This window comes from Accipiter gentilis, chromosome 25 (assembly GCF_929443795.1).
Source record: "Accipiter gentilis chromosome 25, bAccGen1.1, whole genome shotgun sequence".
Classification (NCBI taxonomy): domain Eukaryota; kingdom Metazoa; phylum Chordata; class Aves; order Accipitriformes; family Accipitridae; genus Astur; species Astur gentilis.
In genome coordinates, this window is record NC_064904.1 from 20,204,251 (window position 1) to 20,215,684 (window position 11,434).

The 11,434-nt window shown below is 43.4% G+C and overlaps 1 protein-coding gene across 1 annotated transcript; it reads right to left on the reverse strand.

Annotated features, from left to right (window-relative positions):
* Positions 1-1,124: 1,124 nt before the first annotated feature.
* TMX1 (thioredoxin related transmembrane protein 1) lies at positions 1,125-10,635 on the reverse strand. The gene is made up of 8 exons (XM_049828971.1): positions 10,461-10,635; positions 10,211-10,326; positions 9,364-9,409; positions 8,714-8,842; positions 7,039-7,084; positions 6,850-6,951; positions 5,009-5,078; positions 1,125-4,259 (listed from the first exon to the last, which is right to left on the reverse strand). Exons 1-8 carry the CDS (start codon positions 10,601-10,603, stop codon positions 4,081-4,083), a joined length of 831 nt encoding a protein of 276 aa, XP_049684928.1. The 5' UTR covers positions 10,604-10,635; the 3' UTR covers positions 1,125-4,080.
* Between the last annotated feature and the right edge of the window lie 799 nt (positions 10,636-11,434).

Below are 11,434 nucleotides of genomic sequence, written 5' to 3' on the forward strand. Positions count from 1 at the left end.
ACTCTAATTTCTCCTTCCCAATCAATCTTTGTCATAACTGAAGCTATTCATTTAGAAACCAGACCTACAGCTGACTTTGGCTATCTTGCACACACCAACTGCCAGCTAAGCATACAGTTGCTTTTTTGTTTCTCATCAGGCTAGACCCAACAATTGGAACTATCTAAATACACTTCAGCTTAAATTTTTCCTTGTTTTTACCTTTGGACTGACTATTATTTTCTGTTATACATAACATACTGAGTGGAAGAGTAGGGAAGTTAGGCTTGTATGAGCATCCACTAAATTCCCCAGGCAATACATATTCCTTATTCCTGTTGGGGAGGAACTGCAAGAGTACTACTGTGCTTCCCCAGAAAACTCCATGCATTCAGACCGAGAGGTGACATGCAGAGCTACCACATTCTCAATAACTCACTCATAAGAGAAGAGATGGAGGAAAGAGCAAGAGAACAGGCAAGACAGACTCTCTGGTGGCAAGGTTTGCACTGGGCTGTTACTCAGGAGCACTTTGAGTGTACCTTGTCTGGATTTGTTTCTTCCTCAAGTAGCCTCTTTCGTTTCAGAACTCACACAATTCTCAATTAAGCTTCCCACTCCAAGATAAAGTCACCAGTGTTGACCCCTTCAGCTGTTAAGATTTGATATACAGTGTGTAGGTGGAAGAGGGTAGGAGTCCATCTGTAGCTGAAATGATTTCCATGCATTTTACGCAAACACAGAAAAAAGTTCCAAAGAACTGAATTTTAAATATCATGTCACCTCCAGCCCACACTCATTTTGCAACTCAAGAATGCATTTCATTGCCATTGCTGTCTAGGCGTGGTATGCACGAAAGCTCCTTCCCAAACCATCTAACCAAAACAGTAAGTGGTCAGCTCACACTACCATGAGGTACCCAACCCAGACTCAACTAAAAAACACAAGTACCTCAGTGCAGCTTTAGTTTGAAGTATTATTTGAACTTGTCTTTTCAAAAAGACTTATCACAAATGGTTTGTTAGGTATAGTGTTATAACAATTTTTTCCCCATGGAAATACCTGCAGTTTTGCTTCATTGTTTCGCAGCAAGATACTGTCTTAAAACAAACAAACAAAAAAACACACATAGAGGAATCCAAAGCTGGTGGTTATTTTTTACTTGAAGACTCTCTGAAACATTAAAAAAAAGTATCCTTACAGTTAATTAATTCCTTCTGGAATGAAACAGGACATGCTCGGTCAAGGTGATGATATGAAAAGGGCAGTCTGACTTTTACAAAACTGATATTCAAGCATCATCAATACACACAAAGGACAGGCTCTTACTCACATTTGATACATTGCAACCTTCGCTCAGCCTCAGTAAACATCTTTGGAATACAGATTTTTAAAAAATATCAAGAAACTTAAATATTCACAGGACAAAACCATAACATTATTAAAAATACGAATGGTAAGATTTACAGAGATCGGCAAACGCAGGCTGCCTATGGATAATCAAAACAGAACTTGCAGAAGTTACACTAATCACAAGCATAGGTCTGCCACACAGAGGCTGGATTCCCGCAACTGGGAACACTTACAACTAGGAGGCAGGTTTGGAATTTGGTTACTTGCCTAAGGCAGGGAGGCAGTAAGAAAAGGTAGGTGCGCAGAAGGCAAAGGCAAGGTAAATTAGTGCTAGAAGGTCTTATTAAACCAGGAGTCTAGAATTACAGCAAGAAAAAAGGTTGTTTGTTCTTTTAAAAGTTAGCCAAAAGTTATCATTATATACTTTCTATATTGCACAAACAGTTTTAAAGTAACTGAAAAATTAGAAAACCCTGCATTTAACAGCTCCATTTAAATATATTCCAAGCGGAGTTAGCCCATACAGTTCAGCTTTTAAAACAATTCAACACAACAACAGCATACGGCATTTCTGTGTCCCATCTCATCAAGCCCTCTCCAAACTAACAAAATACACCATCTATCAAGAGACAGTACTACTAGTTCTCCTTAGTATATCACGGATTTATTGCTTTATTTTACTAGTGACAAAGGCTAAGAGCTAAACTTTTAGAGAATTTAAGGCAATCCAACAAGACCAACACCCTAAGGGCATTTACGGTGCACAGTGGTCTTCATTCAAACTCCAGGAAAAGTCTGATATTTAAAAGTGACAGGAACACTCGGATTTTAACCAAAAGGACTCTTTCAAGCATCAGTTCTATTTTCCTAACTCATAACCCAGCACTGAAGTCGTAAGTCATTCCAGAGCACCAGTGTTCAGAAAAAGAAAAAAGAAAGAAAAAAGTCCAAGGAGGAAGTCCCAGGAATCTTACATAGTAACTCATTCTTACTCATCCAAGAACTTGTTGGAAGATCCACTCAGATATTTGGATAGCTGAATCGCTTTTTTCCATTCATAACATAGAGGATGAATAATGACCCAACAGATACACTTAAAACGCAACTTACAAAGAAGCATTCAAGACTGACAAAAAAACATGGAGTATTCTTAACAGCTTTACAAGCCGATTCACCTGCAAGAGCTCTGAATAATGTTTTTTGCAATGTTGCTTTCATAACCCACAGAGTTCATTACGAGCACCTTGTCTGATGCTCTGTCTTCTTACTAATTACTAGGGGAGCCTGGCTTTAGAGAGCCAGGCTGCGCTGAAAATATCAAGAGCATTTCCATGTTTGCAGTCTTAATTACTCACAACCAAGTTTACTATTGACACAGTTTTACCAACTGCCAGTCCTGCAAACCCACTCAGATGAACAATGTAAAAAACCCCAAACAACTAAAACCAAAAACAAACAAAACCACTCAAAACAAAACAAAAAAAACCAGCAAGAGCAGACTTGTCAAAAAAACTTAAGCGTGCTCATCATTAGGCTAACCCTTCCCTTGCAAATATTTTGGAAAGTAACTGAAAGAATATGGAAAGTTCTTTACAAGCGATGCAAGATAACAGTGGTCCAATGCGCACGTGCATTCTTTTTATTTCTACACAGAGTGAAAACAAATACTATACAGAAAACAGTAGACGACAGTTGTTTAAAGAATTAGGATAATTGTTTCAAGATGGTTTTGTCAAAACAGAAAAGATGACTTTCTGTATAAGAAATTAAGAAGCAGTTATTTCAACTTCAGACCAGGTATAGCCTGACTGGAGTTGCAGTAAAATTTGATTAAGCAGAAATCACTGACAATGTATTAAAAATAAGCAGAGTTCTACTGCCATCCAGCAGGATGAATGGATAGGATCTACACTCAGCAGAGAACCCTGCATGTAAACTATTCCCATCTGAATCAGAGTCATTGAGACAAACAAGACTTCATGGTGCTATTTGTAATTTTTTTCTAGAGAAGAATTACTTCGCCAAGAAGCACATACAATTTTCTACAGCCTTTTCTAAAAGAAATTGATGCAAATAGCAGGCTTCTGGTCAGCCAGAGAATCCACACTACACAGTGCTTGTGGTAACTTCCATCTGGGAGGATGGCAAAGACAAGCTCTCTAGCTTTTGTTCAGAGGGCAGCTTCTGTTCCTCTAAGTGACGATAGCAACTTTCATCTCTTTGGAAGAAAGATTGGGGGTTTTGTAGCACTCATTGTCATAGCACAAAGCAGAAGTTCTTGTCACATAAAAAGCCTGGAACTTGTCCCATAATAACTGAAGGAACTTTTCCCCTCAGCATTTCTTCAGAGCACAACTAGGTAAGATATATATTGAGAAATCTTTTTGAATGCTTTAACAGCAAACAGGTTAGTGCATTTTCCTTGCTAATGTTCCCTAATGCAACAAGTACACTGGTTTACATTCTGTTAAAAAAAAATAATCCCTATAGAACAAGTGATTCAAGAAGCCACATAAATTATTTCTTGGTACTTCTCTGCACACAGACAGGAGAAGTTTCAGCCATTTGCAACAGCATGTTTTAGTTTTGAATACCTTATGCCAAAGATGCTTTCTTTTTTTTTTCTGAATTCAAAAAATGCATCAATATTACCATGACAGGAGTCATTCTTCTCTTGAAGCTGGAGGATTTGACATTTATCTCCTTTTGAGTTGGTGACTCAAACACTAATCCTGCATGCAAACAAACCTAAGATTTATCCATTGTAGCAGCAGGGTTCACTGGGCGCTGCCTTACAGTGTTTGGTGACGAGTTTCTGTTGGACACCTCTTTACCCTCTGTTTCATCATCTGAGATATCTTCCTCATCTGCTTCTTGCTCTTCATCCAGCTTTTTCAGCAGCTGAGCTGACTCAGGAGCTAGCTTTCCTTAAGGACAAAAGAAAACATGCACACACAAATAAATACCATTACCATGTGAAATACACTTTTTTCTTTAACATCACAGGCTAGCGCAGAATTTTAATTAATTTAATCCAGCTAGCACTTTCCAGTATCAGTCGCTTAAACTGCTATCCTAGGTAGAATTGTTGCTAACATGAAGTTACCCGCAGGTCAAGTATTAACAGATTACAGATTACCTAGACAAGGTAATAGCAAACTTTATCCAGCTTTGAAAAAATTACTCTGGTTCCTACAAACCATAAAGCAGCATTCAAATGTTCTTCCATGACTTAAGATTACCTTGAAAAATTCCAGAGACTAACCCCAAACTGAATCACTTGCTATCCACAGAAATGCAAGTTCACTTTTAATCCTCACTTTGCCCCTAAAACTTAGGCAAACCCCCAGCTTAGCAACACTAAGAGCTCCACTCAAAACTTTTATCTCCCTGCACATATGGAATTTCTTATCTTGCAGGTATGAAAATGCTGTAAAAACATTTTTTTCTATCTCCTAAAAAAGTTTTTAAAAAATACCTTAGCTTTAGCTAAATACAAAATACAAACTCACTATAAACCCTAAAGGCAAAAGCTGCAGGTAAAGCAAAGCATCAATCACAAGTGTAAACTTCTACACTAAATCTCATGTCCTGCAGACACAAGTTACATACTGATACTTATTAAATAGGATTTACCAAACAGCTTCACTGAATTAGAAGTATACAGTGGGCTTACTTGAATGAGGGTACTGTGGTGGTCTGTGCCTTTTGGATGGACAGATACAGTCTGCCAAGAACACCATTATCTGAAAACAAAGACAAGTTTAAACCTCCAAACATCCTGCACATTATAATCAGAATCATTTAGGTTGGAAAAGACCCTTAAGACCATTGAGTCCAACTGTTAACCTAACACTGCCAAGGCTACCCCTAAACAGTGTCCCTAAGCGCCACACCTACACATCTTTTAAATATTTCCAGGGACAGCGACTCAACCACTTCCCTGGGCAGCCTGTTCCAGTGCTTGATAACCCTTTCAGTGAAGAAAATTTTCCTAATATCCAATCTAAACCTGCCCTGGCATAACTTGAGGCTGCTTCCTCTTGTCCTATCACTAGTTACTTGGGAGAAGAGACAGACACCCACCTCACTACAACCTCCTTTCAGGTAGTTGTAGAGAGCGATAAGGTCTCCCCTCAGCCTCCTCTTCTCCAGGCTAAACAACCCCAGCTCCCTCAGCCGCTCCTCATAAGACTTGTGCTCTACACCCTTCACCAGCTTTGTTGCTCTTCTTTGGACACACTCCAGCACCTCAATGTCTTTCTTGTAGTGAGGGGCCCAAAACTGAACACAGTATTCGAGGTGCAGCCTCACCAGTGCTGAGTACAGGAGGACGATCACTTCCCTAGTCCTGCTGGCCACACTATTGCTGATACAGGCCAGGATGCCATTGGCCTTCTTGGCCACCTGGGCACACTGCTGGCTCACATTCAGCCGGCTGTCGACCAGCACCCCCAGGTCCTTTTCCACCAGGCAGCTTTCCAGCCACTCTTCCCCAAGCCTGTAGCGCTGCATGGGGTTGTTGTGAGCCAAGTGCAGGACCTGGCACTTGGCCTCGTTGAACCCCATACAATTGGCCTCAGCCCATCGATCCAGCCTGTCCAGATCCCTCTGTAGACCCTTCCTGACCTCGAGCAGATCAACACTTCCACCCAACTTGGTGTCATCTGCAAACTTACTGAGGGTGCACTCGATCCCCTCGTCCAGCTCACTGGTAAAGATATTAATCAGGACTGGCCCCAATACTGAGCCCTGGGGAACACCACTTGTGACTGGCTGCCAACTGGATTTAACTCCATTCATCACCACTCTTTGGGCCCAGCCATCCAGCCAGCAAAGAGTGCACCCGTCCACGCCATGAGCAGCCAGTTTCTCCAGGAGCATGCCGCAGGAAACGGTGTCAAAGGCTTTACTAAAGTCCACGTAGACAACATCCACAGCCTTTCCCTCATCCACTAGGCAGGTAACCTTGTCATAGGAGATCAGGTTAGTCAAGCAGGACACCTTTCATAAACCCATGCTGACTGGGCCTGATTGCCTGGCTGTCCCGTACGTGCCACATGATGGCACTCGAGCTGATCTGCTCCGTAACCATCCTCGGCACCAAGGTCAGACTGACAGGCCTAGAGCTCCCCGGATCCTCCTTCTGGCCCTTCTTGTAGACCAGCATCACATTTACTAGCCTCCAGTCAAATGGGACTTCCCTGCTTAGCCAGGACTGCTGGTAAATGATTGAAAGTAGCTTGGTCAGTGCTTCCACCAGCTCCCTTCCCTCAGCACCCTTGGGTGGATCCCATCCAGCCCCATACACCTGTGTGTGTCTAAGTGGCATAGGAGGTTGCTAACCATTTCCCCTTGGATTACAGGGGCTTCATTCTGCTTCCTGTCTCTGTCTTTCAGCTCAGCGGGCTGGGCACCCCAAGAACAACTGGTCTTACTATTAAAGGCTGAGGCAAAGGCAGCATTAGTGTAATACACAGTAGTCACAAGCCAATCTGTTTCAAGTGCTTCACTTACAAGTCCCAGTATTAGTCCTGAGAATAGAGTTGCTAATGCAAAAACAGCATATGAGCCCCAGGCTGGTATCCCGACATTTTCTGTTAAATAGCCATGGCAATGCTGGAATAAAAGACAAGAGAATCATTTCAAGAATAGCTGAATACCACATCTGTTAAGATAAAATAAAGTAGAGACGTAAGCACATACCCTGATCCACATTGACAACTGAAACAAAGCTGACATACTGCTCATCCTGGAACAAAGCAGAAAAAAGTAACTTAAAACATCTTTAAGCCAGTCACATACCTGTACCTTCTGGTTTGCCTGACTGGTCATTATTTAGTCCCATGTTGAACAACTTTCTGCTCATGTCTAGTTTCCCTTCTAACTGCTTTGATTTTTATCTTCTGTTTTGTCTTCTACTTCAGTAAACACTCATTTCCCATGAAGCTACTTTCAGTACCAGCATCAGCTTGTATAACGTTCCACATACGGTCAACTACAAATTCACAAACTTCACTGACTTGCACCTGCTGGCACATGAATTTCAGTTACTTTTGTTTAGATTCCAAGTTATATTTGGACCAACAGTCTATGAGAAGCCAGCTGAAGCTCTGTTGAAGATATTAAGAATTAAGCATCTGGACATTTTATTAAAACAAAAAAATTAACCTATTAAAAAAAATCAGGTCATGTAAGAACTGAGAGATCTTCAGACACTTAAGTTTAGCCATATCTTACATACAAGCAAAAAAGACCAGGCTGCCATGTATATTGTCCCAATTCTGACATTTCCCTGTTATTGTGAAACTACAGCATTAAGTATTCACTATCTGTAAAGGAAAGGAGAATTTGAAACATGAAGCCAATGTAAGTTGCTAATGAGTGAGCCGTAGAAGCAGCCTGCGCACCATTTCAGTATGCACAAAAAATGGAGCTGGTACTGCACACTTCTAATAGAAAACTTATTAATTCTAAAAGTAGTACCCTGTTTCGCACATTCCTTGGTGTGGGTTAATACTTTGGAGGAGATCAACCACACAGTTTGAAGATTCAAATAGCATTGCGAGTAGACAAAGTAGCAACGCTGAGCTTCCTAGAAGAGCCATAAAAAATACAAAGTTTCACTCTAGGAACTTTATGAACTCAGCAGTGCTACAGCACAGATGTTTCAGCCATCATTGCTCTAACAGAAGAAAAACCATGAACAATTGGGTTTATTTGCCTCAACCAATGGTGTTCCTGCTGACCTTCATCACTCACAGTTACTCAGCTACTCTGAAACCATCACACAGTACTTGCAGCAACAACTAAAAGCGCTTCAAAGCCACAAAACTAGAAAATATTCCAAAGAGCACCTTTCTTCTCAGGCTACAGTCTTCCCACTTCACTTTTCAAGAAAGTAACCTTCATCCTTCCACTCTGCTTTTAACTTTGCTACAGATATGTCTTCTTAAACAGCCAGCCCATATCTTACAACTATGTTGCTACATTATTTTCCAGTTTTTATTGCTAATTTCCTAGAATTTAGCTGAGCAAAACATCTCTCTACCGTGTAAACAAAAAGAAGAACTTCAAGTATCAGTAAGTTACCTACAAAAGTTTAGTAAAACAATACAGCCACCTCTAACTATTTGAAACCTTAAAGTAAACCTTGCTCAGGACATCTTTGCTATGCTTGTGCACACAATCCTCCCACAGATGACGGAGGCATGACTACACACCCATCATATTCACATACTTCTTCCCAGCACGGACTGCTGCATGAGCTGTTAACAAGGCAGCAGCACCAGGTGTGGCACACCTAAGGACCTGTCCCAGCACGTCCTTAAAGTGTGCATGTTTGACAGCAATTTATTATAAAAATCACACCAAAACTTACAGGAAAGAGGAAGGACCAAACCATGATGAAACCGGTTCAATAGATTTCCATTCCTGATCACTGATGAAATTTATGAAATCAGTTTTAGTTCTTGCACCCTGGTATCTCCTGAACTCTCCATCTTTACAGCTGTAAAACAAACAAAAAAAGTCCTTTATTTTAGACAGTCCAAGCATGCAGCATTTGCTTCCACTCAACACCTTCCCTCCCATCACCTTGCTTATTTTTTATTTATTTAAAGTTTTACTTTGCTTTAGATTATATGAGCTCTAAAACATCTTCCAAAAATCTTGACTACACTTATTTCTAGAATCTTGACTCCACGTGTATCTTGGCTAGCTTTAGGTTGTGATTCCATAGAGATAATGATCTTCCTAATAGACTGGCTAAACAACTGCATTAAGATCAACCTACAGAGAAAAGACTGTAAAACAGAAACACTCGTGAAAAGACAGAATAAATAAGGCCTGAAGGGAAAAGAAAAAAAATCAACTGGCAGTACTGTAAGGTCACAGCAGTTAAGACAGTGGTTGTCTCTGTGTAAAGTAACTTACATTCTTAAAAAGCATGGCAAGTCTTACTCATTTGCCCCCAAAGAAAGGAAAAAGAAGTCGTCTCTCTAAAAAAATCCTGCAGCATTGCATACTTACTGATAGATGGTAGGAAGAGCTGTTATGATAAATCGCCCGCTTAATCCTGTAAGAAAAGTTATTTTCAGAATAGTAGAAAAAGGCAAGAAATATTATTACACACCAAAATAAGAACAGCTGCTCCCCCGGGTATTAATCGCTAATTGCAATCAAACACAAACTTGTGCATATCAAAGTACAGCACACAGTCTAAAAGAAAGGTCCCTGGACAAAGAGCGAGAAAGTTTCTCCATGGGGAAAAAGGGATGTCCAGGGATAACTGTTCTACATGACTATTTTGGCTGTAGCCCTTCAGAGAGAGATGCTCTCCTTTTCCCACATGATCTGCAACCTCCAGTGCTTGTAGAATACTACAAGTGAGGCAAGTTTCAAAAATTCTTACATGACTTTAGAGAAAAGTATCAGCATGGTGAAGGCAATTTTTACAACTCCCACACAGACATGAGGGCAATTCAGAGAAACGAGCTTCAGCTGAGGAAGACCAGACTGTTTGCACTCCCTTTTACCAACAAAGGGAAGTACTTCTACAGGGAATGCTGAACCCACATTTTTGCTCTGTATGACGTTTCAAAAGTATGGCCCAAAATCTCCTTGAAATCCTCCAAATCACTCTGTAGAGAAATCCTCTTGTTCCCTTTACCTGTTAAGAAAGACTAGAGCGTTCAGGCAACACATTGCAATCTGCCTTCGATAGAGATCAGTAAAAGACCTTTATTAATTGCTATTAATTCTGTTTATTTCCTAAAAGCCCACACGCTCGCACCGAACATTTTCCTCAAGCCCTCCGAAGCCCAAAGCCACGGGGAGTGGGTTTAGGAGCGCACAACCATCCCCGCCAGACTCTCACCCGGCTGCTCCGTGACATCCACTTTGGCAATATTCACTTCCAGGTCTTCGCCCCACTCGGCAAACTTCTCCCACTCCGGCTGCAGGTTCTGGCAGGCGGGGCACCAAGGGGCATAGCTGGGAGCAGCACAAGTCTGTCACTAACCGGCACCGCTCGGTCCCCCGCGGCCTCAGAGCGGGCCGCTGAGAGACCCCCTCACACACACCCCCCTCCGGGCCCCGGCAGCCCGAGCGACCCCCTCCCGACTCACAACTCCACCATCCACTCGCCCTGCAGCAGCTCCCGCCACATGCCGTCCGACAGCACCTTCACTGGGCTCCGCTTCCCCAGCGCGGCCGCGCCGGCCGCCAGCGCCAGACACAGCAGGGCGCACAGCCGCCCGGCAGCCGCCATCTTGTCCCCGCTGCCCCCGCACACACTTCCGCCTTCCCGCGACGGCGAGCGAGAAGGGGAGGTACTAACGGCGTGCGTCACTACTGGCTCCGCCCCCTTCCTCGTCCTGGCGCATGCGCGCCTGGCTCCTCCAGCGCTCCGCAGAGGTTTCTGCGGCCGCTTGTTTGGGCGGGGCAGGGAAGACCTGGGGGCGGGCTCAGGGTGAGCGGCAGCCTATAGAGCCTCGAGTTGTGGGAGATGGTGGACACCGGGCCTGGCCAATGGGAGGCGCCGGTTCCTCCCCCGCTGCCTCACAGGGAGCCGCACCCCCCGCCCACCCCCGCCATGTTCGTGACGGGCGGTGTGGGGCGGGCGGGAGAGGCAGCGCCGGGGGCTCCTTTCTGTGGCAAGTCCCGCTCCCAGCATCGCCCCGGGGTGGTGAGGGAGAACCAGTGCTTCCCCTTGGTGCTGTGCAGGGGATGGTATCTCCACAGGGAGCCCGGCCCTTCAGCCTGGCCCTCTGTGGGCAGTAAGGGCTTTTTCTGTCACCTCCTCTCACGCCCTGACGGCAAACAGCTGCACAGGAGCAAAAGCAGCCAGAGCAAATATTACAGCTCTGTTATTCCCCTATGCCTCGTTTCCTGCCCGAGGAATGGGAGAGAGCTCTGGGCACTTGAGGCAGATTGTGGCCCACAGTGAGGTGAGGAAACTGCTGTATGAGGTGATGAGGAGAACAGCTTCCCCTTCCTGCAACCCTTGCTTCCCTCTACCGCATCTTTAGTTATGGGAGAAAGTAACTTAGTACTTGAGTCCTTAGTTCTCAAGCAAAATGCAGGAAAAATGTCACTGGTA